The following is a 14,409-nucleotide window of genomic DNA, read 5'->3' on the forward strand; positions in this document are numbered from 1 at the left end:
CAAATCCGTTCTGCCCTTTGAAGAGTTCTGCAGCCCTGATGAAAATTTTCAAGTTAATTTCTCCCGTTTTAGCTGAAGGAGATTGATTGGTCATGTTATGAATATCATATTTTCAAACCCGAAGGTTAAATGTATCACAAGACTGCAAGAAATGAAATTCGACGTTAGGAGCTTTTTCCGTGATTGATGCGCGCCTACACTAGCTTCTCGATAGTTTATTATATATCGTTTAACTTCCACTTAGAACTCAATTTATTTCGGCAAATCATCAATGATATACGTTGATGAGTTTTTTCCAGAGTAATATCTAGAATTGTCGCCGAACGTCTCACGTCTATGGGCGCATATGACGACGGTCGCGACGGTGAGCGCAAGCGCGACGAAAGACACGACGACGGGCAAGACGAGGCGCAGAGGCGACCACGTTGCGGCGCTGCTGCCACCATTCCTGCTTACGTTGGGCTTGTCGCGGAACATAACGCCAGAGCCTGTGTATTTAAAACGCGAAAATAAGGTAAAATTCATTATTATAATAGCATAAATGTTGGAACACGGAATGAAAGCATAATAGCGGAAATCCGGGACGATGGTTGGACCATAAAGTTCGACCTCACTCCAATACCGACCCTGCGCGAGGTCAAATTGAATTCATTTTATAACATCCTCCATACATTTTTCATACCAACCATAGATCGTATTCAGTTGTGAACAAAATGAAGAGTGCAGGATGACGGTAGTGACTGTAGAGCGCTGACGTTCCTGCGGAGTTGTAGGCCTCACCTGTAGAGTGCAGAGCAGCGGTAGTGACGGTGTAGAGCGCTGGCGTAGCTCCTGCAGAGTTGTAGGCAGTAACTCTGATCTCGTAGCTCTCGCCAGGCTGCAGACCACTTACGCCAAACGTCCTCGCCACCACCACCTCGCTGCTAACTGCAACGATTTAGTAAAAATCAACATGAGAAGAGCAGTCTTTTCCATATAATTAATATCACAGACATTATTGCTGCAATATTCTCCTTTCAAAAGCAGTTGGCGGCGATTCCCTAAAAGACAAAATTAGCCGTGTTAAACTTTTTTCTCTCTAACGAAGCACCGAAAAACTGTTCAAAGCATCATTCTTGCAAGGTCTTGAGGACATCAAGACCAAATAACAGCAAATGTGACTCGATTGAACGACATTGTTATAATTCTGTTGAACTTATTTGACTGTGTAACGCTAAAAAAAACGAGAATACGCCAATTTCTTAATCTTCCTTACTCTTTCACGGACAAGGTGACTCACAAAGAAGCGGGTAATATTTTATCACTGCCACCTTCGCCCGTGGTCCAGTGCGCGCTGTGCAGCTTGCGGTACTGCACCAGGAAGTGGGTGATGTATTCATATCCAGTGCGCGCTGTGCAGCTTGCGGTACTGCACCAGGAAGTGGGTGATGTCACAGCCTCCGTTCTCCCACTGGGTGAGGTAGAGCGTCGCTTGGGTGCTGTTGCTCGTGATGAACTGGAACTGCGGGGGAGGTTCAGGGGCGCGGCCCTTCGTGCGTGCCTCCACCACCTCTGACGACTCGCTGCTGCCTGAGCCACCAGTCGGCGGGGAAAGGAAATTAGCGACCTTATGAACAAAAGTAGTTTAAACACGCAAAGTAATTCAGGGTTTTATCAACGAAAGTAGTCGACGGGACGTCTCATTAACCGCCAGCAACACTAGAAAATTCTGGCATTGACCAACGATGAGACATCAAAAACTGCATCGTTTGGAATGTTCTCATGTATCTAAAACTATCATGGAAGATTCGCTCATACTGATAACAAAAATGCGTAGGTTACTTTTTTGAACGATGAAATACGGTAGCACTCATGGCCCATGGGTCGAGAGGTAATGAAAACCCTGAAAAATCTTACAAGAAGAAACTCTTCGGAATGAATAGAATTAGAAGAAAGCAACCTGTTCTCACCTATAGAATTACGGACGGTGCCGTAGAAGTGGTACAGCGTCCCACACCGCAAGTTGTACACGGAGTGCAAGTCAGAGCTCATCTGCTCTTCCAGCGTCGCACCTCCGGATGTACTGCAGAATTTACAAACAATAATTTACTACGTTTAGGGGATAAATTCCATTCTAAATATACGGAGAGCCGCTGAAGCGCAAGGGTCACACAAGCGAATGGAAAGCTTAAAGCATATAAATGCTTACCACTTTCAAGGCTGGAAGGTTATAGGAATCCACTAAAGCAGTTCTCTGAACATCAACGCTAATCCCTTAATGGTCTAACCGATAATAGAGCGTAGCGCCGTGCACGGGCGCTCCTCCGTCGTCGTCCACCGTCCACTGGAGGCGCACAGAGGACGCCGTCGTCTCCGTCACGTGCAGCAAAGGTGGCGAAGGCGGCACTGCGGGCAAAGAACAAACTAATATTTTATTTCAAACTGCGCAAGAATTCCTTCAGCTGCGGTGATAAGGCTTCACAAATACACGTTGTTGTCCGTGAGATATTTCTGAAGTGATGTGGGACGACAAGTCTAGGAAAAATTTATACCGCGATCAGGTTGTTCCGTAAACCCTCACTCACTGATGAGGTGACCCAGTACACCATCAGTCCATCACTTACTGATGACACTGAGGTGGTAGGTGACCCAGTACACCATCACTCACTGATGACACTGAGGTGGTAGGTGACCCAGTACACCATCACTCACTGATGACACTGAGGTGGTAGGTAACCCAGTACACCATCACTCACTGATGACTCTGAGGTAACTCGACTGTGAATCGGACATTGATGTATAGTTACTGATGATTTCTGGACATCTGACATCAGATTTATAAAGAACATGTACGCACAGCAAATTTTGTTGATTTTGTTGTTTTGACGGTTTATCATAAGTAATATACTACTAAGCAATTTTATCTTTTCAACACATCACACACTCCAGGTAAATTCTCTAACTTCTCCGAAAGTTAAAATTTATCAGCAGTACATTCAACATAAATATACCCAGCAGCCCATCACCTGTCTTCTACAATATCCCTGCCTTCCTGTGCCCATCGCTTCGAGGGCTCGGGCTGCCCGACGGCGTCGCAGGGAAGCGTAACGTCGCGCCGCCAGGCCACCGACGCATCACCGCCCACCGACCACACGCCCGCGCCCACTACAGACCACACATTAGCACTCATGACAGTAACACAGCGATCTCTCTAAATTGGTGTTGAAATGATTCCGTAATGATCTGTGATTCTTAGATAAAATAAGTTTTGATGTTTGGCCTAGATCAATACCACACATTAGATAAATTCAATTCTTTAGTAATGGTATAAGGACTTGTATTTATGGCGCAGAATCTCTTGTGATTATATGGCGGGAGCGACAAATTTTTTACCAGATTTTAAAGAGCATAAGAACAAGGAAAATGTTGTACCACTGTTATGCTATTATGCTATCAAATGTTGAGCGAGAATATAGAATTAAATTTTCCCTAGTAAAAATGGCAATTAACGTTTCCTTCATTTTATCACAATAATTTTTTTAAAGTTTCCATTATTTTATCACAATGAAGATTCAATGCTAAAGTTACGGTACCGCTGACGCTGGTGGTGGTCGTAGCGTTGGCCGATTCCTTGCCTCTGCCGACGCTTGTGTCAGCTGCCACCCACGCCTGCAATGAGACAGACTACAAACTCCGCCGGGAACCTTCTTAAGTGCCTACAAGAAATGCTTATATAAGAAAATCTTAGTAATGTGGGCGCTGAAGAATAGGCCTAGTGTGGTCACTATTATTTGCAGAAATTTATAAAATGATGTGCGGAAATACCTACCACATTGACCAGAATCATGCAACCAGAGTACGTATAAAGAAAACCTTCGATTGAGTACAGAAATATTTAACTGTGCTTAGTCGAGATCCAGTTGTGTTCAGGAATCTGCTCATATTTAAGGACGAGGCAGCCCCTGAAAGTAAATTTGTCATTATGAACTGCCAGAAGTTAAAATTCAACATAGATCGCTAGCACGGAACTTCGCTACCACACCTCCACTTTGGAGTCAAGGCAGCCCGTGACCGTAAAATGGTCCTCGTTTGGATCAACAGTACGAGTCTCCGCCGAGCGCGGCCCACAGCGCCATCTTACGGCGTAGCTCGTAATTCGTCCCCGAGAAATGATGTGCGGAAATACCTACCACATTGACCAGAATTATGCAACCAGAGTACGTATAATGAAAACCTTGGATTGAGTACAGAAATATTTAACTGCGCTTAGTCGAGATCCAGTTCAAGCATCTGCTCATATTTAAAGACGAGGCAGCCCCTGAAAGTGAATTTGTCATTATGGGCTGCCAGAAATTAAAAATCAACACAGGTTGCTAGCACGAAATTCCGGTACCAAACCTCCACTTTGGAGTCAAGGCAGCCCGTGACCGTAAAATGGTCCTCGTTTGGATCAACAGTGCGAGTCTCCGTCGAGCGAGACCCACAGCGCCATCTTACGGCGTAGCTCGTAATTCGTCCCCGAGTTTCTTTAGGCGACCGCCACGACACGATGGCGCTGCTGCGGCCTGCAGCTACGATCTTGATTGCCTCCGGAGGTGATGGCACTGATAAGTGAGTGATTATTGTAGTAATAAATAGGGTTTATTTTTTAAATAAGTATTACAATAATCACAATGAGTGATTATTGTAGTAAAAAATTGTGGGTTTGCAAAAGAATGTTTTGTTACCTAAGAGGTTACAATGATATTAGAGAATTTATTAATGACAGTACCACAGTTAGGACTACAGCCCACATTAGAGTGGTGCACTGAAAGTTGGTTGGATATTCTCTTCTGAACCAAGAGAAACATCTTTTCTTCTCATCTCCATTCTGTTTATTAACAGGATATTAAAACAGTCGTCTTTACCATCCTCGAGTGTGGAGCAGGCGATGGGGTCACTAGGGACGCCGACACCCACAGCGGTGGCCGCAGAGATAGAGACGCTGTAATTAGTGTAAGCTCTGAGCGACACCAGTCGTGCCTGCTGGTCCTCCACTACCACCAGCACGCCACCGTCCCCGCTTGTGCCCACCGAGGGAGAGAAGGCCAGCGGAAGGTTTTGTAGTGACTTGGGAACACCGAAACCCAAGTTTGATTTAGGAATCACTCTTCCAGGCAGCATCTCGGAGCCGATTTCCTTCAATTCTGAGTCATAAGATGAATTGTCATGCTTGAGATAGGTCGTGATGATTGATTCGAGGCATATTCATTGACGAGAGGTAGAGAAATGATCCATAAAAAATATCGGTTCGGAAAGCCTAGAATCTCGAATTCCAAGTGAGAGATTTTATAGTTTTTTATTTATATAGTTTTTCACTAACCCATTGTCGCTTTTGCCGATAATAATTCAAAGCAGTGGGAGAGGTGGTTCTAACCAGTTTCATGTAGCTGGCGGTAAGCAACTCTATAGCTCGTGATGACGCCGTTGGCTCTCTCCGGCGCCGGAGGCCTCCAAGTGACCAGCAAACTGTGCGACGACAGCGGCTCGCAGCCCACGTGCTCGGGCGGACCATTCGGCTCTGGCAGTACGAGAGAGTGTATGGTTATTCCAATGTTGATCTAGTCCATGGGGGAATTTGACTGAGGATAATTTTGATATTCGTATTCAAACTTCTCCTATTCGCGCTTATGCTGATGCAGGATACACATTTCTTCTAACTTGCGGAGATCGTATTCACTACTTACTTAACTCGACAACTCACTATCCTCCAAAGTCTGAGCAGTGACTGCGGGTGAAGATGGTCCCGCTCCTTTAGAATTGTAGGCTCTGAGCACGAGAACGTAGCGGGTGTTGGGTTTGAGGCCTTGAACGGAGACCTCGATGACGCCACCGACGTGTGTGTGTGCCCCTTCGATGACAGCGCCGAGGAGGTGTTGGTCGTGGCGGCCCGTGAGTGGTATCGTCGAGAAATTGAAACGCATTTCCGCTCCGAGACTCGTGAAACTATTCAACGAAATATTAATTTAGAACAATTTTAATTTTTCGTGTTATTAGATCATTTATTTATTATCATTTATTTATTTATTTATTTTTTTTTTAATTTTGAATGTTTGACGCTAGACACTGATGAAATATTTGCCAGAAAAAAATGAAGATCGGGATAAACTACTCAGCAATGTTAAATGAACTCAGGTAAAGAAGAATCATTATTGACACTCAACATCGATGTATTCAACGAACCTGTTTTCTCTGTGCCCGAGATAATAGCCTAGTATTGTGCCGTGGGTTGTGTTGGGCAACGGAGGCTCCCACTGGAGTCGCAGAGCCGTTGAAGTTGAACTCAGAGCCTGAGAGGTTAGCAGATCTTAGGTAGAATTCGAGAAAGTTTCAAATCAAACAGAAATAATTATCTGGATTTTTTAATTAAAGAGGCTTTTCCTTGGTTTTCCCAGCTGTTGTTTCTACATAATTAATTTGTGTGACCTTTAGTCGCACCAATACCATGTTATACTCGTAAGAGAAGCTGAATGAATGAAGAATGAATGTTCCAATATCAATTCCACTTCTTCTCACTCGTTGATACTTGTAGGCTCCGCATGAGCGTCAAAAACTCCCTACAGTTGTTGGGTACCAAGGATGTTTCCAAGTAAAGAAACACGTAAGTAAACACACACCTTCACATTCCTGGGGCGCATACGAGACTTTCCAATCGAAGTAACCACACACCTTCACATTCTTGAGGCAAGCAGGAGACTTTTCAATCGAAGTAAACACACACCTTCACATTCTTGAGGCATGCAGGAGACTTTTTAATCGAAGTAACCACACACCTACACATTCTTGAGGCGTCCACGAGACTTTCCAATCGAAGTAACCACACACCTTCACATTCTTGAGGCATGCGGGAGACTTTTTAATCGAAGTCACCACACACCTTCACATTCTTGAGGCATGCAGGAGACTTTTCAATCGAAGTCAACACACACCTTCACGTTCCTGGGATGCCCAGTGGGAGGCTCATCCAGGGTCGTCGCCGTGAGCACGTCAGTGAGGTCGCTCCTGCCCACGCTGTTCTCAGCCGCGACGCGCAAGAAGTAGCGCGTGGCTGGCACCAGATCCGTCAACTTCGCGGGGGACGAATGCACTGCCACTTCCTTCGGTGTGTCTTGAGTAATAATAAATTCAGTAATTTATCTTTTATTAAATATTAAAGTCATTTTTCCACAATGGATTAGGTAAAAATTAACAATGTTAAAATTATACGAGGTATACCAGCATTGTTTAAGAAGGAAATCCACAATTAATTCAGATGCACCTCATGACATGAAAAAATAAAATCTCGTTAATAAAAATTAATTTCACTTCAGATTGAAGGCATGTACTTAGGAACAGGATTCCTCCGAATATTGAAATAAAAATTTTTTCGAAGGCAACTGCAGCCATTCCGTGACATCAGCTGACCGCGGTCCGACGTAAGGAGGACGACGTATCTGGTGAAGGGCACGTCTGACCCGTGAGGCGACGTCGCGTCCTGCCAGGTGAGCGTCAGGGAGCGCGACGTCGTCTCTGCCACGGTCACGGCCAACGGACGCGCGGGCACGTCTGTAACGCCATAATTAAAAAATAAGTGTTCGTCTTCAATATAGTGATGGTAACTTTACATGAAATTTTCTAGGCTGTCGCATTTTCGCATTTTTTATTTATTTGCGATAGAAGTAAACTGATTATATTAATATTTGAATATATAGATATAGAAACGCATCATATATTTATTATATTACTACAAAAAATAAGTTCCGCATTAGAGATTGCTCGCATACGAGCGATCGAACCATCTGCATTAAACATACGCAACACGACTGCCATACACTCGCATTTTGCGCAAGATGGAGGTAGCAGCACAAAAAAGTAGTCAGGCTATGCTTCAGTATATTATCCATCTACCAACTAAACATCTAAAGTTATTAACAGTGGTTAATCTGACCTTGCACAAGCAGATGGTGCAGGGCAGAGTTAGTGCCGTGTCCGTTGGTGGCCACGCAGTGGTAGTCGCCGCCGTCGGTGGCCTCAACTCGATGTATGGTCAGGCGTAGCTCGCGTCCATTTCCTTCTCCTTGGTCGCCAGAGCTTTCCACGCTGTACCTGAAGCGGTGAAAATTTAATCTATATGAACGAGGATGCAGCGGGCCAATTTTTGACCGCGCTTAGGTTTGCAAGTCGCTGCACTTCTCCATGCAAGACAAGAAAGAAAAGAGTGAATAAATCTCTTCTTGGGTAACTGGTGGCTAATCAGTAGCCAATTCCTACCTGCACTATAATTGTAACCTGGTCCCCCTGGGGGATATCATCCACTATCTATGCATAAGATTAATATTTTTTATACCTAACTGCTCAAATCTGTGCATTAATTCGTATGAAACCTTAGCTTTGTTTGTCTGTAATTAATTAGTTCACGTTTGCGAAGTTATCATCGAACCTGTGTTTATCTACTTTATTGCCACGGAAACAAAAATATTTGTGATCCTTTCAGCACTGTATGTAATTCGTGATCATCCTGGTATGTAAGGGCCTGCAGGCAGAAAATGTGAATTATGATAATGTAGCGCATTTATCCCGCAACAACGCGGAGTAATCTAATCTTCCAAATAATAGCAGCTAAATGTCAATAATAATTAAATAGTTCACATTATGAGGAATGAATTGAAAATCGGGGAGAGTTGCACTCATCTAATGGTAGTGAGCAGAGTGGATTGGCACTCACTTATTGGCACTGATTCTGTACAGGTACAATCAACCATTAAAATTTATCTCGTCCTAATGGTCGTTTGGCGTTAAAGCTGGACGAAAACAGCTTAGGATTGACCATGCCACTGCACTAACCTTACCCTTTCCCAATTGACCTTAACCAATGACCCTACCTTTATCGGCCTTATTTTTTGTTGTAAATGTGCTTGTGACGTGCTTGTGACGTGATAATTACCAATTGCATACTTGAACTTTGATCAATCTTCTACAGGCTTTCTAAGTATTACTGGCTTAACGATGGGAAGCGTAATTATATTGCATCTAGTGCTATTTCTACAAATTTTATTATAAGTTTTTCTGTTGGCACTAGGGTTCTGTACTTAACCTAGAGTTTGTTCTACTTTTGATGATCATTAGCTCGAAATGGCTTGGCATTTGTGAATCTACTTCTCGATTTTGGAATCTACGAGTTTTAATGGCATTAAAATGTGAATAACCAGCAGCATTTTAAAAATGAGTCGAGGAAAACTCGCATGGCATAATCGTACAAGTTGGATTTACACTCGCCTAGCAGTAGAGGAAAGGGTGGAGTTATTTCTTAGCCAGTGGAGGGCCAAGGGAGCGTCTCCCCGAGCCTGGCAGATGAAGGTTGCAGTTCCACCCACTGCCACCTCCACGCGCCGCTCAGAGTCAGGAAATGTTGGAGGTTCTAGGGGACACAGAGAAGAACGGGAGCGTTAGGGAAAATGAGGGCTGAAGAAGCAGAGGGTACTTTGGTGAACTAGATTCCTTGCGCTCGGTAATTTTAATAATTTATTCAAAGAAAATCCAACCATTTGACTAAACCTGATAGTTCATAGTTCATACAAAAAGCCCAAAGTCTTTTTTTTTCCAGCCTTCTTCTTCAAGAAAATATTCAGAGAATGTTTAATGTATGTTTTTGAATGAATGAAAACATTTCAAGAAACTTTGATTAAAATCAAACGTTCACATTACAATATCACTTAACAAGGGAGAAATTTTAGCCGCAGCCGCCAGACCGTGCACGACGATGGTTATGAGTTTAGAGAGTTCTGCCCCGACGCCGTTGTTGGCCTGGCAGAGGTAGCGACCACCGTGATCCTGACGAGCCTCCAGCAATACCAGCGAGCTGTGCCCTCCGTCCTGGTGGGTGTTGGGGGAGAACTCGCTGCCTTGGTAAGAGCTGCCGCTGCCGGAGCTGATATTCTCGTACAAGGAGGTCGCCGTTTTCATAGGATTTGAACCCCGGCTGATATCACCCCAGCTACCCGAAGCTGCAAGCACAAGAAAAAGGCAATTTTTTCGAATAGACATGAAATTAACTCGGAAAATGATCGTTCCTATTGTTGCTCAAAGGTCAGATACAATAGTATGCTTTCATCCAGCAAGTTTAAGTCTCTCGTTTAAATAAGCATGCAATCTAGATTTAAAAAAAAGTATTTCTTTGTTTTTTCCCAAAGATACGCTCTTACTTTCATAGCAAGTTCAAAGCTTTTTATAAAAAAAAATGTGCCACTGACGCGTTTGCTTCCTCCAGCTGACCCTGGGTGTTGGGAAACCGCTGGCGCTGCAAAGTATTTCTAAAGACGCGCCAAGCGAGACATCCGCGTCAGAGGGCTCCACAAGCCACTCAGGGGGAACTGAAGTGGAAAAAAATACAATGAACTAGCGTATATACAACCCTAGGAGGGACTATCAATGTTTTTTTCTTTTCGAATTTCGTGGGAAATTCGGTTTTACGCAAGATCTTTGGGTAGGTTTCAATCAAAATTATTCGCACTTTGAATGATGGATCATTTTATCAATTAAATCTGAAAATGTACAAAAAATGTATTGCTATAAGCCCCCCACCGCAGACACGGCGAGAGTCTCACCGCGCGACGCAGAGGGAAAAACACATGAAAGTGAACAAATGCCGGCAGCAGACTCACCGTTGACTACGAGCACTGCGGAGGTCGATGCCGTGCTGGCACCATTAGTCGCTGAGCAGGTGTAGTTGCCAGCGTGTTTACCCAGCGTTTGCTCAATGGAGAGGGACGATGAGAAGTCATTGGCGTGTGTGATGATCACATCACTGCTTCCAGCGTCGACTTCCTGACCGTTCTTGTACCAGCGGAGGCTCAAGGGAGGGTCGCCGGCTAAGACGAGGCACGTGGCCTGAGCCCGCAGCCCTGCTCGATTGCCTCCCACGAACGTCAAGGGCGCAAGCTGCGGGGGAACTGAAACAAAGCATGCGGTGGCTCGGTAAGTGATGGACAGATAACATCAACGGTTAGCGGTAGGAGTAAAATTCTATTTTAAAATTTCGAATGAATGAGTCCATATTCACAGCCATAACTTCACCACACTGAAGTTAAGACAAAATTACCTTTAACTTGAATGTGGAGCGTCTGCTGGTCGGAGCGACCCTGCTTGTCGAGTGCCGTGCAGGAGTAGCTGCCTTCGTCCCCAGCCCGCGTGACCGCAGAGATCGTCAGTGTTCCGTTGGCGTGCACGTCTTGCTGGTGCTTCACCGGCAGCCTAACTCCGTCTGTAACCAAGAGTGATGATGTTTATGAATATCTTGAATACCTGTTGTTGGCGTGCAGCTGCATGCCGAGTGTAAACACCACGGAGAAAAACAGCGAGCACGCCATTAGATGGCTCGAGCATCTAAAACACTTTTTAGGTCTAAACAAGTAGAGACACTGTTTGTAACAAAAAATCCTATGTTCTCACACACCTTTTTGCCAAGTGATTTTGTCGATGGGATAGCCGCCGACGGGGCAGATGACACTCAAGGTTTGGCCTGCGACGGCCGTGAGTTGCCCCACGTGGCGGATGGTCGGAGGTCCGTAGACGTTGAGGCGAGCAGAATGATGCGCTATGGTTATAGGGTGCGTATCGATGAGTAGCAACTTCTACCAAGCTAGACGGAAAAACATCAACAGAGCGGAAGGATGTCGTGTGCCTGTTGTGTTCATCAATGAGACATAGGTGATAATGAGTGTCTGATTGATTGATGGCGGATTGCAGGCGTATGTGAGGGGTCATAACTTTCTCTCTGCATATAAGCATCCTATAAGCGAATCAACGTATATGCCACTTAAATTTATCCCACATATGAAGAACTAGTTACATTTCGAAAATTTCACGATCAAGAAAAGACCAAGACTTTTTTGCGGGCTTTTCTTTCTATGATTTCGATTCTATTGAAACTGTTGAAAATTGTGAGTTTCTTTAATGAATGTGAAGTATCACTGACGGGCAGATGCAAGGCGCTTACAACTTTTCAAGGCAAAACGAAGCCACTGGGCCCATGGGGGAAGCTCCTCAAGAAAAATGTCTGTTCAGTTAATATTGCACCAGATCACTCATGTTCTAAATAGAATGAATAATTATGGTGCGAATTCTTCACTTGTGGCAACATGCTGCATGAAAAAGTCATCAGATGAGTCATATTTGTTTTGTCAGTTTGTCAATCTAAATTCTAAAGATTGGCCAAGCAAATTGTACGAGTATTACACGTTGTTTGGGCTATGTTCGTTAAGAATAGCAACTGCTTATGATAAGTTTGTTACGAATTCAAACATGGCAGCATGTTCAGGTAAAAAGCGGCTGATGGAGCTTTAACCTCATTATCACGGTAGTAGAATTTTCTTCTATCAATTAATGAAATTAATTATGGCAATAACTACTACTTTCAGGGCCCGAACACTAGCCGGCAGCAATTTTCTTCCAGCTGATTCAGGCATGCTGTGAATATTAGTTGCCTAAGATGGATATACAGTAAGGTAAATAGGTGATAATAAGAACATGCGATCGTATGAGAACGGAGCCGTTCGGTGAACGTTTTAGTACACAATCAAATTTGGAATTTGTTGGTTTGCAGAGAAAATATTTTTGAAAACAATTGAATTTAAACCAAGTAATGAACACCGAGTTTACTGATCTTTTTTAGAATTTCTTGTTTTTATTTGTATTCGAATTAGCAAGAAATTGAGATAAAATGACGAGGTTAAGTTTATTTACCTAAGTAAGTACGGTACACTAAATACAAGTCAGAGTATATTTAACATGGTATGTTCAGAACAGGGTTATGGTGCAGACAGACAAAGACTTTCAATTTGAAACTCAGTGAGCAGCACAAAATAGCGAACACTTCATCATCACAGCGAGCGTCGAGATCCATTAGCTCATGATCGTCTTTTGTGTGAACCATAAAAGCCTCACGGGGCCTTTTATCCCACAAGGCCGTTTTGTGGCACCAACTCCAATGAGGACAATCGTTTTGAGGAACACAATCAACCTCCACCACGTATATAACGATTCAATAAATCAAGCGATTCGGCATTTCAATAATGAGTCTCTCATTCTGATTAGGGGATGAAAGAAATATAAATTTTTCCAGTTACAAATGTTAGTCACTAAGAATTATTCAGTAACCCTCCAAAAAACAATGCAATCGAAACTAAACTCCAGAAAAGTATTAAAATTAATACAACAAACTATAATTATTATTGTTTGCGGTGGTTAGACAGAAGTAAAAATTTAAGTTTTACATCATTCAGATGAAGTTCAAACATTTTCAGTTCAAATGTAATTACTCTCATGAAGAAATACTGTTCCCTGAATTATCGTTGTGTTTTTCGATTTACAATATTGATCGCAATCCAATGTCGATAATACGAGAATTGATAAACTTCCAAGAATATCTACAGGTAAAATATAACTCAGGGAGAGAAACGGTTCTCAGCCTAACGATGTTGGTACACAACCAACCTGCCTAAGCAGCCAATGCCGGCGACTCGTTCATTTTGCAGCACGTACAATGTAATAAAAAAAATTTGTAGCGAGACTTCATTTTCGTACGAAATGTTGCCTGGTATGTATTATAGTATATACACCTTTTTAAAAAGTTTTAGAGAAGGAGTTTGGGAAAATGAAGGCAAATTTCATAAAGCATTGAGGCAGTTTATGAACTATAAAAAACTTTTTTGGACGATAATTCATAAAAAGTCATGCAATCGTGAGAAAATAAAAGTGCAGCTTAAAAAAATTAAGGGCGGAGGCTTCGAGTATGCACCATAAAGACTTTTACTTGCATACCGTTCTAGGGGTCATAAAATGTTCACTACGGTATGCTAAGTTCGGAACTCGGGCATTAAATACCTACTTCAGGATCTCCTATTCAAACTTTTTCGATAGTCGAGGTTTTTCTGCGTCGAGTGCTGGCAATGTGTGGCGTGGGTGTGGCAGTTACCTGTGTGACTGTGGCAGAGGGAAGCCGTCCAGGGTCACTTCCGTCGCTCCTGGCGGACAGCGGGGCGAGGGTGCGTGAGGGAAGCAAGATGGGGTGCACAGGGAAAAGTCGTGGGGTACAGCAGGAGCGTATTATTGTATTTATGTAATTAATTAATATGTATATTCCGTTTTTAGCTGTAGCTACTTCCAGTAAGATTGTTCTACACATAAGATAAAATTATGAACCACTTCGTACAGAATACCAATGTCTTGACATACTAAAATACACGATCACCAGAATACATAAACAATTGTTAATATTAAATGGAACACAACCTGCCTTGCGCACATAATTCAAGTTTACACTTGTGCGACTTACTGAACTACCACCATAAAAGTTCAATCGTCCGTAACAAGCCTGGAGCGATAACACCCGTGATTATTCTTGAACACTAACTG

General features: G+C 43.3%; 1 protein-coding gene across 1 annotated transcript; it reads right to left on the minus strand.

The window, feature by feature from the left end:
* Positions 1–1,375: 1,375 nt before the first annotated feature.
* LOC108668625 (Down syndrome cell adhesion molecule-like protein Dscam2) lies at positions 1,376–12,084 on the minus strand. The gene is made up of 21 exons (XM_018155867.1): positions 12,081–12,084; positions 11,450–11,590; positions 11,096–11,257; positions 10,659–10,946; positions 10,248–10,367; positions 9,747–10,001; positions 9,274–9,415; positions 7,946–8,103; positions 7,423–7,563; positions 6,948–7,126; positions 6,202–6,308; positions 5,723–5,964; positions 5,396–5,539; positions 4,887–5,165; positions 4,378–4,583; positions 3,573–3,648; positions 3,028–3,144; positions 2,604–2,642; positions 2,268–2,385; positions 1,950–2,062; positions 1,376–1,569 (listed from the first exon to the last, which is right to left on the minus strand). Exons 1-21 carry the CDS (start codon positions 12,082–12,084, stop codon positions 1,376–1,378), a joined length of 3,225 nt encoding a protein of 1,074 aa, XP_018011356.1.
* Positions 12,085–14,409: the final 2,325 nt, after the last annotated feature.

The sequence above is a fragment of the Hyalella azteca genome, unplaced genomic scaffold (genome assembly GCF_000764305.2).
Source record: "Hyalella azteca isolate HAZT.00-mixed unplaced genomic scaffold, Hazt_2.0.2 contig14770, whole genome shotgun sequence".
NCBI classification, from domain to species: Eukaryota; Metazoa; Arthropoda; class Malacostraca; order Amphipoda; family Hyalellidae; genus Hyalella; species Hyalella azteca.

Bases quoted from the DNA above. Each gene is read 5' to 3' on its own strand.
- LOC108668625 (XM_018155867.1), bottom strand. The intron at 9,416-9,746 runs GTCTGGCGGCTG...TGTGTCCCCTAG, and splicing joins CATAACCATCGTCGTGCACG to AACCTCCAACATTTCCTGAC. The intron at 6,309-6,947 runs GTGTGTGTTGAC...CTAACCTCTCAG, and splicing joins GGCATCCCAGGAACGTGAAG to GCTCTGAGTTCAACTTCAAC.